The following is a 24054-nucleotide window of genomic DNA, read 5'->3' as shown; positions in this document are numbered from 1 at the left end:
GAGATTAGCCTGATTCTTTTAACTAAACCTATGGTCCTGATGATAAGCCATCTTTTCTTCTTTTTAAAATGATATAAATTTATTTTCTGGTATCTTTGTTGATACTGTTAAATTTGAAAATTTTTTAATGAGTAGTAAAGAGTCTTACTTAAAAATGATCAAGTTAACCCAGGCCATTTGCCTACAATAGTTGGCCGTTGGCTAAAAACAGTTTAAGACTCTTAAGCGGAACCTCCCTATATCACAGGAAATTTGCTTTCTAAATGAATGAAGTCATTCTATATGAAGATAAATGTCTTTCCTGCTCTCTGACTCATCGTAGATGTGGAATGGTGAAACTCAAATAATTGCTGTCTTATAATATTGAATCAAGCATTCAGTTTTAAAAATATAATGACATTGTTTCTTAATAAAAGCTTAGCTGCATATTTTAAGACCTAGAAAATAAACTTGGGCAATCATGACTTTCAAAGTTTTGTAAGAATATTGAGTACACAAAAAGCCAGTATAAGAGGAAGCATAATGAAATCCAGCAGGAATAATTTGTAATTAGAAAGCCCTATGCAATGCTTCAGCCAAGGATAATGGTGATCTATCTTAAAAACACACGTGTCCCATGCTGGGCGCTGATGAGTCTAATCAGACATACTTCACTGACATTTTTCACAATACCAAGGAGCCCCTAATTGCTAGTGGAGTGCGGACAGCTGAACGTCTTGTTGCTCCTCTCAGGAGGTCATGATGATTGAGAGCAAGCCAAACACCCACAGATGAAAACACAGCCCTTCTCCTACTCATCTGTGACCTTAGCCAGGTTCCTTAACTCTGAGCTTCAGTTTCATCATCTTTAAACTCTGGACTGAGAAGCATCACCTTTCAGGTGGTGGCTGTGAGCATGAGTTAATTCTATGTGAAGTCTACCTGACTCACAAAGTGTCTCTCCTACTCCCCACTTGCCACCAAGGTACTGACAGAAAGGGCAAAGAAGAGCATTGTTTGCCTGTCTTCTTGTCCTTCTGTTAGGGACATCAGGCCCAGCCTGTGTGTGCAGGGTCGCTGCTCACAAGAGGCTGTGCGCTGAGCCCAGCGTGCTCTCATCACAACACCCTGAACCTGGGCCTGGCTCTGGCCAGCTGACCTGCTGGTGATCTGCCCAGCTCCAGCAGCGGCTAAAGGTTCTTCATTTCATTTCCTGCAAGGGCAGCAAGGGCTAAAGGCTCATTTTGTTTCCTGCTTGAGTAACCATCTAGAGAAGTGGACGTGGTAAGGAAGGGAGAAGAAATGTACTATTTCTATTCTTTTTCCTCTCTATTTTCCCCCATAGCCAGGCACAATGGTGTGTAGTCAGGCATTGCCTTGGACCCCAAGAAAGCTCCTCCAGGGGTCCCCTGTATGGCTGAGAATGATCTCCCTCTCTATTCCTCCATAGCACCTCTACTATTCTTCAATCAGTTTCTCTCTTTGTGTCCATTCCAGGACCAGTCCCTCCTGACTCTCAGCAGCTCTTGCCACATGCCCAACCCTCATGGCCTGAGCACCAGGGGCACAGAGATGCTGCAACCCAGGCTGTGCCTTGCAAGTGCTCATTTTACAGTGCCTCGAACAGCCTGCAGAGTGGGCAGCCTGAGTCAAAGTCTGCGCAGCCCCTTTTACGTGCTATGTGGTTTGGGGTCAGCTACTTTCCCTGAGTTTCCACCTCTGCATTTCAAAGTTAGGGCCAAGAAACCTATGTTTCAGGACCATTGTAAGAAGTCAATACAACCCATGCATAAAGTTCTCCACTCAGCGCTCTAGTCTGCTTGCCTTCCCTTTCTTCTTCCATCTCTCTTCCCTTCTGCAGCTGCTGCTTCCAAACAGAAGGCCAGGGCTGAGTCTATGAGTAGACACTGGAGCCCTGCCCCCAGCTAGGGGCCTGCAGGCCCAAGTCAGATAGGCATGGAAAGGCCAGCTTTGTGCCTGGCAGTCAAGGGGCAAGGAGCTGCCATGTTCCGCCTGCCAGGTGTTTTCCCAAAGTAGATTCAGTCTTCTGACCTCCTTTTTCTCTGTCTCTCAGTGGCTAATTAGTGCGCATTGTGGGCTCTTTTTAGCCTTTCCTTTTATGAACTTCCAAATGGCTTCTTTTCTATTTCCCCAAAGAGGGCTGGGACACAGTGGCCAGGCAAAGCCAAAGCTCCTACTGCAGCTGGGCCCTATACTAAGACCAGGTGAGTGCTCCTTATTCTGGCTGTACGGGGGCCACCAAGGCACAGAGTCTTGGGTTGCCACAACAGGAAATTTCTTGACTGCGTAGTCTGACGTCCATCCATCATACTAAGGTTCCTAAATAGAGCAGCAAGTCAATGTTCTGATCTTCCTACCCACCCACTGCCTTCCAGTGTGTGTTGAGTTCATACAGATTCCCAAAGACACTACACCCCATGGAGGAGAGGGAAGCTATCCCAAACTACCTCAGGCTAAACAGTTTATCATTTGGGACCAGCACTGCGGAAATCCAGAAACCTAGATCCAGACTCACTCAAACAGCCAAAATGAGGTTGAGAAGGATGAAAAGGCTCTGGTGTGACAAGGAGTTCTCTATACCTATGCTGCTGGCAGTAGATGGTCCATCTGCAAAGAGCAGGCTTTCTGGGGGCTACAGCATAGTGGTGGTGGGAAAAGTAGTTATGAGACCCAGCATCAAAGATTACCAGTAAGATGGACTGACCCCCAAGGTTTAACTCAAAACTTCCATTTCAGAGTCAGGACTGCTCCAGGAGGAAAGGAAGGAAACTGTGCCAGGGAGTGACTTACAAAGAAGCATGGATCTAACAGGAATGGTGCAAGGTCTGGATGATGTCACACAGGAGTTCTGAGCAGAAGCAAAAGAAAGAGACTACAGAGGCCAGAGTAAACATCAGGAAGTCTTCATTAAAAAATGTTACTATGAAGTCCAGGAGATCTTGTGTCAAAGGTTCAGGAGGCAAAATGAAGGGAGTTGCCAAGGATTTATCTCAGTGGAATAAGTGCCTGCTTGGCAAGCATGAGGTCATGAATTTGATCCCTGGTACCAAAAAAAAAAAAAAAAAAAAAAAAAAAAAAGAAGAAGAAGGGGGCTTGCCAATAATCTTGAATTCTAAGGCCTGCACCATGGTTGGCTCTTCATTCCCAGCAGATGCTAAGAGAGTGATGCTGACTACTCAGTGCCAAGTTTTCCAGGCGTGTTCTTTGTTCCCTTGAGGGAGACTTCCTGGAGAGCACACCTCTTCCTACCTAACCACCGTACCTAGGTCACCTTCAGCCACAGCGCCTAGTGCAGGCTGTTGTATACTGTTGTGATGTCACTCCAGATGATAAGAACACTGAAGGTCATACTGCCTCCTCCTCCAATTGGCTGCTGATCCCAGAGCTCTGCCCACCTATTGCTGTCATTTCTGGCTCCACTGGATGAGAAGCCAGTGGTCACATGAAGGTTGTCCTTTAAAATAAACTGGTTGGCTGTTTAGTATCTCTTTGGGGAGAGAGGTTGTATCAGTATCCTTGTGAGACAATTGTGTCTCCATCTGTGGGTCTGAAACTATGGCCTTTTTTTCAGTGCATATATCTATAATTCTCTCTGCTTATCTTTGTAATGATTGGTCTCTTTCTGAAGATATGTACCCATGTGTTTCCTTGTGCATTTCACAGCAAATCTTTAAATATCTTTAAATATAACAGATTTTGTTGGGTTTTATTGTCTAATAAATGAAAGTACAATATTGTCCTTCTTGTTTCAACTCCCAAAGGTCTAACGTTTCCAATCCAGAGTTATTTCCACCAAATGGGAGAATCTGATTCATGCTCTGATGGGGTTTGCTTGTATTCAAAAAGACAGAAAAGTTGTAGTTGATGAATTGCAAACCTTCAGAGAGGCAGAAATTATGCCTAAATGAATTGGAAGAGATCCCAAGTCTTCAGACATTTTAGGGCCACTGGGTCCATTACCTAGTATTCTCATACTCCAGACTGAAACATGTGTGCTCCTGGAACTGAGCTTATATTGGTTACCAAATTTATTGTCGCCATGCTCACTATGATCTCCTTCTTCACCACCATCACCACTATTATTACTACTATAACCATTACCACCCATCATCCCCCTCAGCACCGTGGTCAACTATCAAAAGTACAACTATCATACCATAATCGCTGTTACCAACAGCACTACTCCACTACTAATATCAGAGGCTTGTACTATGTTCCAATAGCCATTCCTCTTTACTCCTCAATAATAAGGACCATGATATTCTGCTGGACACATCACCTCATATTTCCCAGATTCTTTGAAAGTAGTTAAGTATGCCATATAACTGAAAATGTTGAAAGAAATTATGGGAAATGCCCATAAATGAAAAGAGGGTCTTTTTCTTCAATGCACCATTTGGACCACAACAAAGACTTGTATGGGTTTATCGTGGCTGTGGCAGACTATTCAAACACTACATTACTGCTACTGAATTTTCTTCTGAAAGAAAAAATGAAGTTGCATTTCTATTATTATTTGATTTACTGTCATTTGCAGCATTAAGTTCAACTGTATGTTGCATTTAATCCTAGTTGTTGCCCATCACCATCACTACTACATACTATTTTGCATTGAATTGTCCAAGCCAATGACCTAAAGGAGTGAACACAGAGCACATTAGGGTAGGATCCTGACTGGGAAGTCACCATTCCAACACAGACAAAGATTGCTTCTCTGCAACGCACACAGGGACAAGCAGGATGAAAGCTTCAGCACCACGGACAGATCAGAGGCCACACAAGCACAGTGGACTAGACTTGGCAGGACACGGTGAGAAGTGTCGTGGTACAGGTGGTAGTTTGGTTCGGTGGCACCAGCATCTGTAGAACTGGGCTAAATATGATGATAAATTTCCATCACACCTGCCTTTAGCTCTTAGGACCAGAGCAAGAATATTACCATGGGAAGTCACCCTGAATAAAGGATAAAGGAGTGAAACTATTGACAGAATGGATTCCTGTGGGAAGGGGTATTGAAAGGGTGTGAGTGAGCTAATTGAGTTGTCTGTGAATGAAAGAAGATAGCTCTGGGTACCAAGTAAAGAGCATGAGATTTGGGGACCTTCCATTCTGTATCAGTGGTTTCAGTTTCTGCGCCAGGATTCTATGATGCTGTGAGTGTTTGAGCATATGGAATCCATGGCTAAGTTTCTAAAATTCCAATTCTAAGGCTACGCATCAATGAGCTTCTGTTGTGTAACAAATCACCCCAAGACTTAGCAGCTAAAAATAATGAACATTTCATTTGCTCACAATTCTGTGAGTCAGCAATCTGGGCTTGAATCTGGTAGCTAGTGCTTTTGGTTTCACCTGGGATCTCACAGGCAGTTGAAGCCAGGTGGCAGACATCTGAGAGCTGGCTGCCCTAGGAGACTTCAGCTGAGATAGTTCTTATTCTCCAAGATGCTTGTGTTTCTACATATGGCAATTTCAGGGAAGCAAAAAGAGGGGAGCCCCAGTGTGTAAGTACTTGTTAGTCCTCTGCTCACATCACACGTGCTGATGCCTCATTAGCCAAGGGAAATCGCAGGGCAAATCAAAGTCAGTGTGTAGAGGCACAGCATAAAAGGATGCAGAGAAACACTGGTAAAACAACCTACCATGGGCTGTACATGGTTCACTCACCACCATTCATACAGTATTAGCAACACTATTAACAGTCCATGCTCTGATTCAAAGTGCCTATGGTTCTATGGCTGGTTTTGGTTCTTAGAATTCAATGTGATTCTAAGATTCTGTGATTCTAAACGTGGAAGCCTGGATTCAGCTGTGGAAGAACATGAGGTCCTAAGAGAAGGCTAGAAGAGTCATACATCTGCCTTTCCCATGTCCAACCCTCAAACCCCAACTCTGCCTGAATCACAGTAGTGGCAGCAACACCAAGTTGGGAAGCAAAAATCGTAAAGGCTCTGTTTCATCATTGGGTGTGCATGTCTATGCTGCTGGAGATGGAACCCAGGTCTTTATGCTAGCGAGGCAAGTTCTCTATCACTGAGCCATTTTCCTAGCCCTGCAAGCATAGCTCTTAAACAGCCAGTGTTCTCCTGTAGCCGACAGGATGTCAATCCGTTTTCTGAATGATACAAAACAGTGGCAAAGCCAGAAGAAAGGAGCCCACTAATTTCCATTATCAGAAGCCTGGACACCAGTGCAGCTGAGGAAGGAGAGTTTGCGCCCATCACTAACTGCATCTTGAGATGCTGCAGAGACCCTACATTTTAAGGAAACTGAGATTCAAACAGGGATTACCCATGGTCTGTTCTTATCTCTAAATGCCAAAGAAAGAAGGGATTGGAAGGGGTCCAAAAATGCTCCTTCCTATTTTCCTCTACCTACTCTTGTCCCTCACCCACGGAATCTACATTAGAGTCCTGGGTTCAGATCCTACCTGGCCTTGAGCTTCAATTGCTCTACCCTTCAGTTTTTCCAAGAGCAGGATAAAAACCTGGTGCCTGAAGGACCTGCTCACAGCCACACATCTGGCCAGCAGCAGACAAGCTTGGAACACTGGATGAGCTCACTCCCCTTTGGTAAGTTTCAGTTTCTGATTCTAAACAGGAGATAACAAAGCCAGCATGGGGCATCATGTGTGAACTGTAAAGCACACTAAAAAGGCAGTAAGAACATCATCTCTTATTGGTGGTCTGAGAAGCTGGGTGGGGAGAGGACTTTCAGAAGACTCGTCCCATTCATTTATATCAGGCCAGAGTGGAGGAGGAGGGTATTAAATATCAGAGTTATTTAAAAGCCACTCGCCCGCCCCACAAAGCAGAGTGTGGCCTCTGCTGACTCAACAGAGAAAATGAATCTTGGGCTTATGGATTTTCCAATGTCTCAGGGAGAGGGGGGAGGAGGGAGTAAGTGATGAAAAATGGGAACAGCCAGGCCCACAGCAAAGTCCTCCTCAACAGAAGTGCAGAAGCTTCAAAAGTAGAGAACCCGGGCCATCCTGCTACCTAATGACTGATTTTCATCATATCAAGCCTACCAGCTGCTCTCCATTTGCCTCACAGGAATGGAGGGCCAAGGAAAGGGAGGGCAGCAAGCGGGCCCCCAGAATGAAGGGAATCTGCATGACAGGACACTAAAGCAGCAAGCCTGGATGGACCCCTACTTCATGGTATCACCCCTATAAACAAACTATGGCCTTTACTAGGGCTGAGCCAAGTTCAAGATTATACATGGAGGAGGGTAGGGAGACCATCATGGACAAATCAGTATAACCTTCCCTTCCCTGACCTAAAAAGCCAAGGGGCACAAGACTAAAAGACCCTCTGTGTACACACATACACACACACACACACACACACACATACACAGTTTTTCCAGAAAGTGAACCTGAGGTCTGGAAAGGCAGAGACTTGCCCAAGGACTTTCATAATCTAGTGGCATTTCTGATGTCATTTTGGAGCTGGAGCCTAATGGGGAACAAGCTACATGCTGAGTATCCTAACAGGGAAATCACCAAATCTCTCTAGGATTCCTACCAAGCCTTAGTTTACAGAAAATATGGTCTTTGCAAGAGAAAGGAAATCCAAAGGAAGGAGCTTGAAGCTCAGGAGAAGACAACATCCTCGAATGCTGAGAAACGAGTTATGAGACTTACTGAAGTAATAAATTCAAGAGCTGAGGTCCAGGGCTGGGGATGCAGCTCAATAGTAGGTGGCTTACCTAGTATGCACGTAGCCCTGGGTGCCATCTCCAATACTGCAAAGGGAAATAAAAGGCGGGGGAGAGGAAAACTTAAGGTCTAGTGTGGCTGCCAAGGGGGATTCTTATCTGGGCAGAGGGCAGGTCATTCTGCTCCAATGGGATGAGGATGCCTCACTCGCTCTCAGTCTTAAGAAAACCAGACCGCCTGAGTTCTTTGCCTACAGGGAGGGCCACTGTGCCAAAGAAAGTGAACAGGAAACCTGAGCTCCTGGCAGGCCCAGGTTCCCCATAGCTGTGTAACCTTGGGGGAAGTACTTAACCTTTCTGGGCAACCATCTCCAGGTGTAAAGTATAGATGGTGGATCCTCACCAAGCTGACCTCACAGGAATAGAAGGATCAAGTCAGAGATTTTAAAATCATTATTTCACTCCATAATCGTTCCCTGGTGCCTTTTTATGCTAAGCCTTGCTGTGTTCCCGACACGCAGGAAATCAGACCAATCTCCAGCCCTGCTTACAGACAGCACTCTGATCACTAGTGAAGCTCCAAACGTGGATAGAGAAGCCACAAGAGCTTCCCGGAGGTGGCAAACTCTTGCTGTGCCCAGAAAGCCTGTAAGAGGACTGCAGAGGGGAGGGAAAACAGCCCAAGAAAAGATACTTCGCGTGGATGCACTGGAGAAGAAATACAACCTCAGACTCAACGGGATGTTCATTTATTGAACACGTACTGCCACCCTGCTAACTCCAAGATGAAGAGAGCTGCTCTTCCAGAAAACAGAGCAGTTTCCCCACCTGTACAACACAGTGAAACCTGTGCTGTTCTCTGGGCTTCCCTTCCCCAGCTGAGGTGTTTTGCATCCCTCGACAATGGTTGCCTGCTGCCTTAAGATCTCTTTCCAGAGGTGCCATCATCCAGTTAATCAGAAGTCAATCACTGTGCTGGCGGATGACTCTGGCTTTGGAAAGTGGTCTGCAACTCTACAGGACTGGAGGTAGCGGCTGTCCCTTCATTCACTACGAGCCCATAAGCCTTTGCTGCACACTTCTCTCATGCTGGTTCCTGAAACTGCAAAGCAGAAGACCCAGGGCCCCGTCACCACCACCACAGGGAGAAGTCAGAGCTGGGGCTGAAGTGGGCCAAGATTGAGGGGAGTATACCAGATGAGTACTCAGCCTCAAGGGCAGTTACTTGAGTACCTATGCCCACATAGGGAAAGACCACCAGCCTGTGACCTCCACAGACCAACAGCACAGTGCAGCAGGAGGAGCAGACTCCCGTGACAGCCAACCTCTGGATGTCTATGCTTACATCATACACGGGTTTGTAAGCCTCCCCTCTGAGAATGCCTCTGGAAACCTGTAAGGACTAGCAATGCTTATTCAAGCGCTTATGTGCTCATGAATCTATGGGAACTTACAAGGATCCACTCAAACTTCTGTTCCTACAAGTTTAAATACTGCATTGTTTTTCTTGTGTGAGAAACCAAAGAGTAAGTAAGGAGCATAACACAGGATATTAGAAAGCAGGAAAAACATGTTCAAACGGGAAGGGGAACAAGGGAGGGGAGAGGAAAGGAAGGGAAAGGGAAAAAAGAGAACAGAAATAAAGCTTTTGTAAATGGAGAGGGGGAGAAGAGTTGAGAGAGGGCAGAAAGATGAAGAAAAAAGAATTAAGATATAGTACATACATGCACAAATTCTCTATGATGAATGTGATCAATATGTATAAGTATGTGCTGATAAAGAAATAAAGTGAAAAAGCACTCCCATAAAATTTTTTAAAAAATACATTCCTGGGTACACGTTTATAAATGAACCTGCACATATTTGCATGAGGCACATCTTATCCTGCCTGGGTAAGCCTTCTCATGCATGTCTACGCAATTCCATGGAAGCACAAGTCTGTGTTCATATCTGGACACATCTAGGACTGTTCATGTGAAAACATGAAACGTTCCCCTTGACATGTATAAGCACACATGTACATATAACTTCATGTGCGCATCCGTACAGAGATATCCAACTGTGTACGCACAATTCACTGTTGCCATCTGCCAGTATCTGGGAGTGCCATGACGCAGACAGGGCAGAAAGGACTGTAGGGAAAAGGAGGCTGGAGAATCCCCTGGTCCAGCCCTGGGCCCTAGTGTTGGTCCCTGCCTGACACCCAGGCCATGGCAGGGTCTGCCTCTTATCTTTAAGTGGTTTCGATCCCGTTGGTCGATCTGTTAAATATAACCTCAGGGAAGTCAACCCGACAACTGGCAACCCTCCCCAATTCAGGAGAAAGACGACTGATTCCTGGGGGAGGGGAGGGGAGCCTCTATCCTAACTTGCTCTGCTGATACTGGAATGGCCTGCGGATCAAATGACAGCTCCTCCAATCTGAATAATTCATGCCAAGGCCAGGAATACTCCTTTCTTGGGAGCCTGTCACTTTAAATCAGGTCTGGCACTTCCCAGTTCTGCAAAAAATAAATAAATAAGTGAAAATCCAGAACAAAACAAATCTATAAACAGCTCAGCCCCCATCTCTGCCCTGGTCCCCTCAGAAATCCCATTCAATGTTGCCAAAATGGTTCCTGTTCTCCCAGTCTCTGGAGCTCCCAATCACCACTAACAGAGGAGAAGCCTGAAGCGGAGGATGCAGAGTCAGCGACAAGGGGTGCCCAGGTGCTGGGGTGCAGAGGGAAAATGAAGAGCTGAATCACTCTGCCCAACAATCCCGGTGCCTAGGAGGGTGCTTGGGAAGAGGCCTGCCTGCTGGAGGGAACTAAAAGCCCAGACTCCCCATAGTAGGGGCACACCCAGTTATTGGGTCTGGGTGGAGCACAGGTGCAGCTGACTTCTCCAGAGCACGGGACAGGTTCCAGGAAATGCCAGTTGCACAGGACCTGCAGGAGTAGTGACTTGGCTATGCTCAATGGAATTGGGGTCGAAGAGGAGGTGGCCGGAGGCTGGGGATTTTCCAGTCTTCCTCCCCTTGCATATTTCCTTTCCCTAATCACAGAAACCGGGATGAGGCTGAAAAATGAGAAACTTTCTCAGCCCACCTCTAATCCTTGCCTCTTCTTGTAGCTCTAAAGTCGTCCGCTTCCCAAAAAGAAAAATATCCTTCTGGGCAAAGACCCACCTACCAGCTCCGCCAGCTCGCCCCTGCCGGCCCCGCCCCACACGTGCCACCAAGGGAGCAAGAAACCAGCCTAAACGTGGGGGATGGGAAAGAGGGGAGAAAGCAAGTCAGCCTCAGAAAGCCAAACTTCTCGGCAGCTGGGAGACTGGTGTGCGGAAGCGAGAGCTCAGCAACGAAACCCAAATCCTGACTCTCGGGAGCCTCCCACCCCGCCTCCTTGGGCAAGGAGGGCGCGGAGTCTCCGCTGGGGGCGGAGGAGGCGGCCCGGAGGCGGGGAGGGGGAGGCAAACCCTGCCCACTGGGCTTGGAGCCTGGAACCGCCGCGGAAGTCGGAGGCCGGCGCGCAGGGCGAGGAGGGCATCGGGGGCGGGGGGCTCTGCTCCCCGCCTGACCCCTCTCGCCCCAATCCAGGAAAGTGAAGGCTCTTCGGACTTTTGAGCCAGGAGATAGACAGACCGACACGGCCGGCCGCACCGGGTCAAGGACTTGCCCCACCCGTGTCCCCCACCAGGCGCTCCCAACTCACTGGTGAGCGCAGCGGCCCGGGCGCTGGATGCGGGGGCGGCCGCGATGGCACCGCGCGCGGGACAGCTGGGCCTTCGGGGGCCGCTGCTGCCGGGGCTGCTGCTCGCGGCGGCAGCGCTGAGCCGGCCCGCCGCGCCCTGTCCCCTCCAGTGCTACTGCTTCGGCAGCCCCAAGCTGCTGTTGCGCTGCGCGCCGGGCGCCGAGCTCCGGCAGCCGCCACGGGACGTGCCGTCCGACGCGCGCAACCTCACCATCGTGGGCGCCAACCTGACAGTGCTGCGCGCGGCCGCCTTCGCCGACGGGGACGGGGACGCGGACGGAGAGGAGGCGGCGACTCCTGGTGTCCGCCTGCCGTTCCTCACCGCGCTGCGCCTCACGAACAACAACATCGAGGTGGTGGAGGACGGCGCCTTCGATGGGCTGCCCAGCCTGGCGGCGCTCGACCTGAGCCACAACCCGCTGCGCGCCCTGGGTGGTGGCGCCTTCCGCGGGCTGCCTGCGCTGCGCTCGCTGCAGCTCAACGACGCGCTGGCGCGCGGCGGCCCCGCGCTGCTGGACGAGCTGGACGCCGCGCTCGCCCCACTGGCCGAGCTGCGCCTCCTGGGCCTGGCGGGCAATGCGTTGAGCCGCCTGCCGCCAGCCGCGCTGCGCTTGCCGCGCCTTGAGCAGTTGGACGCGCACTCAAACGCACTGACCGACCTGGGCCCCGACGAGCTGCGCGCGCTCGAGCGCGATGGAGGCCTGCCCGGGCCGCGCCTGCTACTCGCCGAAAATCCCCTACGCTGCGACTGTGCCGTGCGCCCCCTGCTGGCTTGGCTGCACAACGCCACGGAGCGCGTACCCGACGCGCGCCGCCTGCGCTGCGCGGCACCGCGGGCGCTGCATAACCGGCCCCTGCTAGGACTGGACGAGGCGCGGCTGCGCTGCGCCGATGTCGACCTAGACCGACGCGGAGAAGAGGTTGACGGCGCCGGTCCGGAGCTGGAAGCCTCTTACGTCTTCTTTGGGCTGGTGCTGGCGCTCATCGGCCTCATCTTTCTCATGGTGCTCTACCTAAACCGCCGCGGCATCCAGCGCTGGATGCGCAACTTGCGCGAGGCCTGCCGGGACCAGATGGAGGGCTACCACTACCGCTACGAGCAGGACGCGGACCCGCGCCGCGCGCCCGCCCCGGCCGCTCCCGCTGGCTCCCGCGCCACATCTCCAGGCTCGGGCCTTTGAGCCTGGCTTGCTGGTTATCAGGGGCTGCCCCCCCCCCCCACCCAGCGGATGACCTCACTGGGGTCCTGGTCTGAAGCCATGGAATAAGATACTCGGGAGCATGGCGCTCCAGAACTAACCCCAGACCAGCTGAGACCTTTGGACCATGGTATTCCACTTATGCTCCAAGCTGTCCTCGAAGTCATTCCATCTGATTCCAGAAACTGCACCTGCCCACCTGCTCTGAAAGCTCTCTCACCCTTAACAGACTCGCCCAGAGACCTTGTCTCTCAATCCAAAAACTCTTTGAGACAGCCTCCACCACTCTGGTTTTGAGCTTGACCTCAACACTGCGCTGACTCTTGTCCCCAGCTCAAAGCCCACAGTCCCTCTTCCCAGGGCTCAGAGACTTTGTGTACCATTCTTTCTCAGAAGCAGAGCGCCCCCATCAGAAGGTTTTAGTAGACTTTGAGCCCTTTGTCCCGTCCTGGAGCTCTGAGCCCTCCATCCTACATAGAAACCTACATCCTGGGGCCCCGAGAGTTGGAATCCTCCCCGATGCTGACAGTGTATTTTGTATCCCAACCCTGGCTTGGCCCCCTCTCTTCTGTGGCCCAGGCTTGGGACTTCAATCCTAATCTGCCTTTCCATTTCCAAGGAGGAGCACACCCTTCTGTAGCCTTAGTGTGGATCCCATCCTCAGCTTTCCCCAGCGATGTTCTGGCCTCCCAACACTCACTGCTTGCCCCCAACCATCTGAGTTTCGTCCCCCTGCTTAAGTTTTAGGATCTCGTTCGCCCCATACCCACACCTTGTACCACACCTGCTGTTCCCCTGCCAGGGTTCCAGTGAGGAATCTATCGCTGGGCTGTGCCACCCCCTTCCCCCCCCGGGATGAGCTCTCCAGTCCCACAGGACAAGCGCAGAAATCAGCATCTCAGTGTGCACTGGAAGATCCTCGTGGGGAAGGAAGAGTGCTGAGTGTGCAAAGGGATGGAGGGGCCATAGAGCCGGGTGGCAGCTCCATCATGGCATCAGAGTTATGGGGGAAAGTCCGTTTCGTCCCCTGCTCTCCCCCTCCCATTGTCTTGGGGAATCATTGCCACCACACCCCCACCCCAGCCTGTATGTCTCACCTCCTGTCTCAGGCATAAACCTGTTCAGGGACAGAGCCTCAGCACCCCGCCTTCTGCATGATCCCAAAGCACAACTGGTGAGTTGGGGATGGGGCTGCCCTCCCTGACTCCCTCCCCTAGGTCAGGCAGAATGGTTGGCCTGTGCTGCCTCTGCACACAGGATTTCTCCCTCCTTTACTGTATCGGCTTGAGGCCTGTCTTCCCAGCCCTTCCCCAAGAAATCTGGACCTTCATTGGCAGTTTTCTATAAAGTCTGCAATAATCTCGGATACACTCCTATTGTAAGTGGTACTATGTCATTCGTGCTCACCTTGGGATATTGGTGGGGGAGGGAGATGATGTGAGGTACCTTTTGGGTCTCTCGGAGTTGGGGTAGTAACCCTTGATATGTACTCTGAGCATGTGGGGAAAGAGAGATCTGATATAGCAGGATTGAAGATAGATGTGTGGGGAACTTCCCATTCAGATGGTACTGGCGTCCATTTGAGTCTTCTCTTTAGCTCTTAGGTTAGTCATTCCAGGATGGGATCCAAAGCTTGGCTGCATCCTGTTCCTGTCCCAGTCCTCTTCCTATGGGGTGCGCCTGGAAGGTGGAAGGGAATGTGTTTAGACTAACAAATGCAGGCCTAGGGTGCAGCTGCGAGGGAGAAATCCAGCTGTAGAGAATAAGAGGCAGGTAATGCCGAGAGAGAAGATGGGTCATACGCTGTTCTGGTGCCATCCCCTCGGTGGGTTTCCTGGCTCGTCAGATAAGGCCTGAACACTGGGCATGTGAGAGCCTGACGGTGGCAACAGCCTGGAGCTGGGGATAAAATGACCCCTGGAGATATGTGGAGCAAGGGGACAGGTGGCTGCAGACCAGTAGGGTCAGAGTGGGGCTTCTCTCCTGCCTCAGATCCCCAGACTGAGTTATTTTGCATTCAGAGTCCCAGAGCTCTAGAACCATGGGGTAGAAATCCAGATGCTGGCTTGTTAGAGTCTCAGGATCACATGATTCTAGAACACATGCCCCTTGCACATGTCAGGGAAACTCAGTGATATGGGACGCCCCCAAAGCTGTCTCAGGGAGCTCCTTTTCACCACCACGGAGTCTTCTGGGAGCCAGGAGTGTGCTGCACCCCAGGCCGGTCCTGCAATCAGAGACAGTGCATGGGTCTCCTTGTCTTCTCCCAGCAGTCCCCATCTTTCCAGTTACTCCTCTGAGAAGGGGTTAAATATCCTAGAGGTATTCCCATCTTTTGGTGACCTTCAAGGTGCCCCAACAGTCCCCTAGGATAGTGGTGACAAGCCTATGGCATATGTGCAACAGAGGGTCTGCAGAGCCCTCTCTGTCAGCATGGGAGCCAAGCTCTTCAATCACCCCCGGCAGTGAGCATCGGATAACAGTTGGGGGGACAGTATTGTCACTTTGCAATAAATTAGTGGATTTGTGGTTGTAGGGTGGGCGCTTAGTCTCTAAAAGTTTCACCACCACCACCCTAAGTTGAAATAGTAATGATCTCTCTCACAGTTTAGAGAACTATCTCTAACAGATGAACTCTTCCATGGCCAAAAATGCACCGTCTGGTAATGTAGCCTTAGACTGCAAATAAATCCTAGCCTCAAACGAAAACAAAATCCCTATTATTAGCTGTGGGTTTCTTGTCAGCAAAGAAATCTTTGAGGCTTTTATATGAGAATCATTACAATATTCTACTAAGTACTAAGAGCTTAGTTTGTTTGAACTGCTAAATATCATTAGTTAGCAAAAATCCTCTAAGTATCTGCTGTATGCCAGTTGATATCTAAACTTAATGCCCTTCACCGATCCCCATTAAAAGTCATCTCTGATCTGCCACCGTCTTTGCAATCTGTTAGTGGCCTTTGGCTTTATGAGACTATTAATAGGGTCCCACAGTCCCCAGCTTTGCCTCCTCTGCAACTCTAACCATTCAGTCAGCCTGTACAGATTGCAACTCTCCAGTCCTAGGGAAGTCAATGATCCAGGAAGGAATCACCATTAATTAAGGTCTCGAGAAAAGAGATTCTAAGAAACAACTCACAATAAGGGCCCTGATGGAACCTGAGGAATCTTCTCAGAGACAGTCACATTTGAGATGAATTTTGAATAATGAATAGGCATTTGCATAACAGAGAAAGATCAGAAGTACCAACTTGCACAAAGACCCAGAGGCAGGAAGATCTTGTCAGTTTGAAGACTAGAGAAGATCAGCAATAGCTGAGAATAAACAGAAAGCTGTGTGTGTGTGTACCTGTGTGTGTATACCTGTGTGTGTGTGCATGTGTCTGCATGTGTGTGTAACCAGGATCTGCATTCTCCGCTGGGAAGCCCTAGCAGGTCCTCTGTGTTTGGAGGATGTGCCGGGAAATAGAGACATATGAGATGGAGCAGAGAAACTGACTGTGCCTCTTACTAATTGAGCCTAATTGTTTTCTTCTGCCCACCCACTCTTCTGAGCCCTAGAGAGAGATGTACCATGCCCGTGGGAAGCCAGAAGGACAGTATAGGAGGGCAGGAGCCAGAAAAGACCTTGAGGGAAGCAGGGGTGGGGTCAGCATTACCTGCCTGATTCCCTGCTACCACCCACTCACACTGTCTTGGAGACTGCTGGAATCGAGTGTGAGCAGAGGCCTCTGAACTTTAGGGACCAAATGGCAGAGGAGAGAAACTATCCGTGCCCTTACAGTTGGAGTACAGTAGATAATGGGAGAGAGAGAGGAAGAGGGTGCATGACTGTCATTGTGTTAGACAGGAAAACAGCTGTGCGCTCGGAAGAGTGAGACAGATGGCCCGGGTTCTGTGACCCTAAATAGCATGAAAATTGTCCTTGCAAAACATCTGGAGAAAGCCTTTTGCTGCCATCACCCCTTGCTTATGCACCTGCTCTCACACCTGAAGTGGCTCTCAGAAGGTCTCGCTGGAGTCTGGAATTAGATGGGAGTCTGAACGCAGCACCTAACTTGCCCTGTCCCATAGTCCTTAGAAATACTAGGTGAGATCCTACTGGGTGCTGGGTGCTGGGAAACACGGCCAAGCTGGCTCCTGCCTTTCTGGTGACCTTGGACACCCTGTCTTTCTGGCTGTAGGTTCTTTCTGTCCAGGCTGAGCTGCACTTGTGACCTCAAAGTCTGGAGGCAATGCCTGCTCTTGCTGAAGTCCATCTCCTTCTTCATTAGGTTTCTGCCTGACAGACTCCAGGCCCTAATTTATGGGCCGGCCTTTCCCAGGCTGGGAGAATGACGGGTGCAGTTAATATTCCCGTGGTGATGCACTTGGCTGCCTTCGAGTCCCCTCCTCCACCCATGCCTGCCTTTCAGCCCCCACCCTCTGCCCTCACCAGTACCTCTGGACCACTGTGCAGGAGGTTGCCTGCCCTATGCAGACTCACTTTTCCTTGGATGAGTGTAGAAACAGGCTCAGAGGGCACAGGAACCCATCCAGGCCATATAGGTTGTCAGGAGCAGACACTGCCCAGGGTTGTCCCCACACTTCCCTGGGTCTACAAACCTGACAGGGTCACCCCCCACCTAGTTTAGCATCTTCCTGGCGTCACTGCATGCAGCAGCCCAACCAGAGCTGCTGCCACCTGGAAAGCAAAACGGAAAGTGAACAGCGGAGAGATGGAGAGGATTCCCACCATCCCCAGTTCCTACTGGGTTTCAAGAGTCCCACTAGAGCCTCTAGGAGGCTGCAGCCTGCTGGGGGGTCAAGTTGCCCCTCCCTGAGAGGAGAAAGGGGTTCCAAGCTCCCAGGTCTTTAGGATTCCACTCATTCATCCAAGGTCCCTGCTGTCTGCCAAGCACTTACTAAAAACAGGGCTCACATGGATGAACTAAATCTGACTCATCCTCAGTCAAGATAATTTCCACTCAGGGTACCTGTGACTTAAACACAGAGGACCAGCCAGGTTTCTAAGATGACCACCCAAACTGGCAAATTTTGGCATTAAGAATAATTTGCATGGGAGCCTGATGTGGTGGTGCATGCCTGTAACCCCAGAACTCTCAGAGGCTGAGGCAGGAGGATTGCTATGAGTTTGAAGTCAGCCTGGGCTACACAGTGGGTTCAAGGCCAGTCTGAAATAGGTAGCAAGACCCTGTCTCAAAAAATAAAAAGGGCTGGGCATAGAGCCCAGGCACAGGCCCTGTGTTCAACCCAAGTACTACAAATCAATCAATCAATAAACTAATAACTCCATAGGGACAAAAATAAACTTGAACTGTCCAGGCTGGTGGGCCTTGACTCAGACACTTTTGACAGGACCTAGAAGGGGAAATACAATGTGCTAGGCAGCCAGTCAAGACTGTCCAGTCTCCCAGCACTAGGAAACTAGATAACTAGCACACTCTCTCCCTTGGACCTGGTCTCCAGCCACACCATGCTACTCAGTTCTCACTAACTGAGTCCATCAGTTTGGGGCCTGCGCCTTCGCTCACAAGGCTCCCTCTTCCCAACACAGCACCCAGGGCAGCCCCAGCGCCCCTTGACTTTCCTGGTCTCACCCCTTCTCCCGTTGCTCCACCACCCAGACCTTTATCTGCATTGACTGGTATTCTTGCCCTGGCTGCACAAGGCCATAGGCATCCCTCCTCCCAGGACAGGGGCTGGGCTTGTTCACTTTTAGGTTCCCAGACATGGTGCAGAAAAGATTTATGAAATCCCCTTCAGCCCTGCCCCACCTGACAGAAATATAAAATGCAGAGCAAGAGACATTGCCCAGGGCACTATGACCTTTCTTTTGCAGATGCGTGCTTCTTTGATTCCTGCATCCTCCCATTTCATTAACTGAGGTTGCCATGGTACAAGATGCATGGGTGGCTTACTCCCCCACACACCGTTCTACAACATACACCAAATGCAGTTTCCAAATATGAGACCTTGCAAAACGTAACTTAGTCTTAATGTCTTCACGTCAGCTTTTAAATAGGATTATAACTTTTTGACCCTCCTGTAGAATACTTGTCCAGGGTCCTTCCTGGGCAGTGCCTGCCCCTTACTTATGGTGCATTCCGCACCCTAAGAAGCTGCAGCGACATCACTCGGTGGAGCCGTGTTGCAGCCGAGCCGGCCTCAATTTTTCTTTGCATACGTGCGCCATCTGCTGGTGGATATGGAGAGGTTCCTTCACTTACCAACCATTCATGAAGGACCTACTTACTATGTGCTGTAAGTACTGTACTAGGAAGAGATGCAGTATTGAGGAAAACTGACAAAGTTTGACTTTGTAAATGTAAACTAATGTAAATGTAAACTAACATTTACATAGAGTGCTATGCGCCAACGGTTGTTGTAGGTACTTTACTTATGTTAACTCATTTATCCGAGCAACAATTCTAGAAAGTAGATATTATTATTATTATTATTATTATTATTTCAACTTTAAAGGTGAATAAGTGAAAGAACATAGAGATGAGTGATTCGTTCAAGGGCAGGTAGATAATAAAGGGCCAAGAACTTACAATACAAACTGTCTGCTCCAAGATATAGACCGTAGACAAGTACATAAATAAGGTACTTCCCTTGAAGGAAGTAAGCAGGATGATGTGAGATGACAGGAAAGATGTCCTTGAAATGGGGTACATAAAAGACCCCTCTGTGAAATCAGCCTACCCTGAAGAATGGAAAGGACGTGCTACAGAAAAATCCCAGGAAAGACCAGTGCCTGCCGAAGAAACAGCCAGCGCGAAGAGACTGGGACCAAATATCCTCATACCAGCTGGGAGGCGAGTCCTGGCCACTATGCGCCTGAACCCCTCTCCGGCTGTCCTTCTCCGTGCCCTCCTGGCTGCAGTCTCTATAGCTGTTGTCTGGATTTCACAACCAGCTTCCTCCCTGGTGCTCCTGCCTGCAGTTTCTCTCGTTGGTCCACACTCCGCGCTGCAGCCAGAGTGGTGCTGGGAATGCACGAAGCCCACCCTCTCGCTGCCCTGCCCCGCACCCTCCCAGCTCTCTTCTGGACAAAAACTGAGCTCCTTGAACTGCTGAACCCCGTCTCTGTGGTCCAATTTCTTGCCAGCTCTTCCTGCTCTCTTTACACCAACCACATATAGTCCTTACAGCTTCCTGAAGGTCCCAGAGTGTCCCGCCTCTTGAGGCTTCTCATGTGCTAACCCTCCTACCTGCACTGTCCATTGACCGTGTCACCTTCCTCCCCTACCTCTTTCTGTTCCATTTCCTCATCCTCTTTTTCCCTGTGCTACTGGGGATTGAACTCAGGGCATCATATATGCAGGGTAAGCACTCAACCACATCCCAAGCCATTTTTATTTTGTATATTTAGTCAGGGCCTCCCTAAGTTGCCAGACTACAGTTAAACTTGCAATCCACCTGCCTTAACCTCCCAAGTAGCTGAGATTTACAGATTTGTACCACCACACAAGACTTCTATCTCCTTTTCCTTCAAAACTTAGACCAAGTATTTCTTCTAGGACACCTTCCTAATCCTCATCCCAGCAGCCCAGTGTGAAGAGTCTTCTCGTGCTCTCACGACCCTGTCACCCTGCCTGCAGCGTCCCTCAGCCACGATTCAAATGCTTGTCCTCATTCCTTATCCTCACCTCCCCAAAGATCCATAAGCAAGGAGGATATTGTCTGACTTTTCTCAGTACTTTCAGGTCCCAGGACAAATGACAAATGCCCAAGAAATACTGTTTGCAGTTGTGAAACAGATCATTTCTTTCTTCATTTGTATTGAAATTTATAGAGAGTGCAGTCTAGTCTTTTGGCACACAGTGCTGAGTTTTGACAGGTAAACTGTCCAACAGGTCCATCATCCTCCAAAACGCACCTTCCCGCTGCTTCTTTGTGGCCAACCCTCCCACATCCCCAGGCACTGCCAAATGCAAGTTTGTTTCTGTCCCCATAGTTTTTGCCCAGGCCAGAATGCCATGTAAGTAGAATACATGTTTTTCTCTTTAAATTTGACTTCTTTCACTTAGTATAATTCGTTAGAGGTTCATTTTGTCGATGGTATTATTGTAGTTTTCCATTTTTATTACTGAGTAATATTTCATTGTGTTGCTATGTAACAGTGTATACTTTCATAGTTGAAAAACATTTGAGTTTTTCTAGTTTTTTTTCACAATTATGAATACAGGCATGACAGACATTCATTATAGGTTTTTGTAGGAATGTCACTTTGTATTTCTTTTGAGGAGGGGAAGAACTGAGTCTTATAGTATTTTTAAATTTGTCAGAAATCTCCTACTGCAACAGCAAGCAGAAACATGGAAATGGCACCCAGCGTTTGGAGACAGATTTATTTACATCAACAGGCACTGATTGGAATCAGCCCCAAAATATCAGTCCCCGAACTCTGGTGGCCTAGGGCTTATATTGGATAAGCAAGCAGGAGGAGTACAGAGGCAGGAGAGCTTGTCAACTGGGGATTGGTTTATACAATGTAAATTGTAGTGACCAACTATGCATCACAGTGACCTACATTTCTAAGAGACAGAAGCAACCAGAACTGGAACAGGAACTAATACCCAGGTGACTAAGGAACTGAAGTACACTGGCTGTGCTGGGGGCAATTTCTGTTATGCTTTCTGCTTCCAGTGTCTACACCATTTTGCATTCCCACAAGCAGTATATTAGAGTTCTAATTCCCCAACATCCTTACCAACACTGTTGGTTGCACTATTGGTTGAATTGTGTTGGCTCATTTGGCTAAAATCAACTGATTTGTATGAGTAGGGCTATTTCTGGATTCCTGATCCATTTCTATTGATACAGATATCTAGTCTTTGACAACTATCACCCTATCTTGACTATTGTAGCTTTATAGTGTGTCTTGAGCTCAGGTACGAGAGTCTTCTAACCACTCTTTTTAAAAATTGCTTAGCTATTCCATTCTTTTATCTTTCCATATAAATTTTAGAATCGGTATGTCTATATGTTAAAAACCCTTCAGAGGTCTTGATTGGATTTCACTGGATCAGTTTCAATTTGGGGAGGACTGATATTGTAACAATATTTGTATTTCTGAGACAACAGTCTTGCTGTGTTGTCCAGATCGGTCTCCAACTCTGGGCTCAAGTGATCCTCTGCGCAGCCTCACAAGTTGCTGGGTCCCGGCTGCAGCCACCACCCCGGCAATACTGAATCTCCTGATCTGAACATGAGTTAGCTTTCAGTTTGTTTACACCTCCTCTGATTCCTTTCATCCGTATTTTTACTTTTCAGCATAGACATCATACACATTTCTGCTAATACCTAGTACGGTTTTATAAATGGTATCATCTTTCAAGTTTCAGTTTCAATTTTATCATATGAGTGAAGGCGATTTTTGTGTATTGATCATGCTCCCACAAACTATCTAAATTTATGTATGTTTCTAATAGCCTGGTTTTAGATTTCCTGGGATTTTTAGTGAGATAATCAGGCTGACTGAATAGAGATGATTTCATTTCTTCCTTAGTCTTCTGTAGTCCTTTTATGAGACGCATTGCACTGCCTAGAATCTCCAGCATAACGTTGACTAGGAGTAATGAGAGGGCTGTGCCTTGCTTATTCACAATCTCAAAGGAAACGCATTCAATCTCTCAGAATTAACTATGGTGTTAGCTGTACTTTTTTGTGCATGCCCTGTGAAAGGTTAAGGAGATTTGCTAAGAGTTGTTTGCTTTTTTAACTGTGAGCTGTTGTTAAATTTTGTTTGTTTCTTCAACCATGCACAGATGTTGATTGCTCGGCACCTGTTGATATAATTGCTACTTTGACTGCATCTTGTGAATTCAGATATTTATTTTCACTTTTGTTTAATTCAAACATTTTTCCAGAACAATATTTTCTAATTTCCTTTTTGACTCATTTAGAGACATTGCTTGTTGTCTGAATATTCCAAAATTTCCAGATACTTTTCTGTTTTTATTTCCAGTTTTTTTCTGTTATGATCAGAGATTATATTTATTATTTAAATGTTTTTAAATTTGCTAGTTTTTAGGCCACAAAAATGTTCCTTCTTCTTATGCACTTGAAAAGAATGCACATTCTATTGTTTTGAAGTGAAATACTCTGTAATGAAAGCTAATTAGTATTTTTCAGATCTTTCAGTATCCTTGCTCATATCCTCTCATTACTCTCAGTTACTGAGACAGAAATGTTTTAAATTTGTTTATTTCTCCTTTCAGTTCCACTATTTGTATTTTTGGTTACATGATCGGATGCATATACATTTAAGATCATTATGTTTCCTTAGTAAATTGACACTTTCATTGTTATGTATGTTTTTCTTTAGCCCTGGTACCATTTTTGGCTCTGAAGTCTACTTTAACAAATATCAATATGGTCATTGTTGTTGTTTTGGTTTGGGAGGGGTTGTTTTTGTTTTTGTTTGGTACCAGGGATTAAACTCATGATTTTGTGCTTGGCAGGCAGGTGCTGTGCCGCTGAGCTATATCCCTAGCCCTTCCAATTGTTTTTAGCATGTTATTTTAAGTGTTTCTACTTTACTTTGCATTGGCTATACTATTAGTTGTTACTATGGGTATCATAATAGACATACATAACCTGTCAGTCTACATAGAGTTAATACTGTATCATTTCAAATATAATACATGTCTTAGTTGCTTTTCTTTTGCTGAGATAAAATACCCAACACCCAAAGTTAAAGGAGGAAAGATTTATTTGGCTCACAGCTTGTAAAGGTTTCAATGAATAGCAGGCTGACTCAAGGCAGAGCGACCTGGCAGAGGAGCATCGTAGAGGAGAAATAGCAAGCAGGTAGGCGAGAGCACATTAGCCGTCTTCCTGTCCCTTAAATTGTATGCAAACTACCTGTCCTAGCCAAGGTGTAGCACTCACATCCTTAGTCCTAGCCAGAACAATGCCAAACCAATCAGTGGACTGATTTAGTAATCACACACCCTTGGTCCCAGCACCACACATTCTAGACCCAGCCACCTCTGAAACACTCCCCACTCCATGACTACATGAGGCTTTGAGGGATGGGGACACCTAGACACAAATCATAACAATAGAGAAGATTTATGAACAAGATTTATCTTCCCTCACTGGTCTGTACATTATAATTGTCATATGTATTACATCTATTGCCTATTGCCTATTATAGTTTTCAGAGATATTTCAACTATCACCAATGAAAAGTCTATCAGATAAATGTTATAGTTTTTCCTTCAGTAGTCATATATATATATATGACAATAAAAGTAACCTATATTAATCAAATATTTACAATCTGTTGCTCTTATCTTGATTTATTGTAGGCATCATTTTTATTCAACCTAAATACTTTCATTTAGCTTTTTTCTAGAATAAAGTCTCTGGTGACTAATTCCCTTCTTTCTTAATTCTTCATTTGAGAATTTCTTTATCCACTTTTTTTTTTGAGATAATCTCACTTT

At 47.7% G+C, this 24054-nt stretch overlaps 1 protein-coding gene across 1 annotated transcript; it reads left to right on the top strand.

Moving 5' to 3' along the window:
• Positions 1–10940: 10940 nt before the first annotated feature.
• Positions 10941–13962, top strand: Tpbgl (trophoblast glycoprotein like). The gene has a single exon (XM_013145287.3). The coding sequence runs from the start codon at positions 11399–11401 to the stop codon at positions 12572–12574; it is 1176 nt and encodes a 391-aa protein (XP_013000741.1). The 5' UTR covers positions 10941–11398; the 3' UTR covers positions 12575–13962.
• The last annotated feature ends 10092 nt before the right edge of the window (positions 13963–24054 follow it).

The sequence above is a fragment of the Cavia porcellus genome, unplaced genomic scaffold (genome assembly GCF_034190915.1).
Source record: "Cavia porcellus strain 051 isolate PalLab524CR breed Dunkin Hartley unplaced genomic scaffold, mCavPor4.1 scaffold_9, whole genome shotgun sequence".
Classification (NCBI taxonomy): Eukaryota; Metazoa; Chordata; class Mammalia; order Rodentia; family Caviidae; genus Cavia; species Cavia porcellus.
This window is presented reverse-complemented; position numbering and strand designations above follow the sequence as displayed.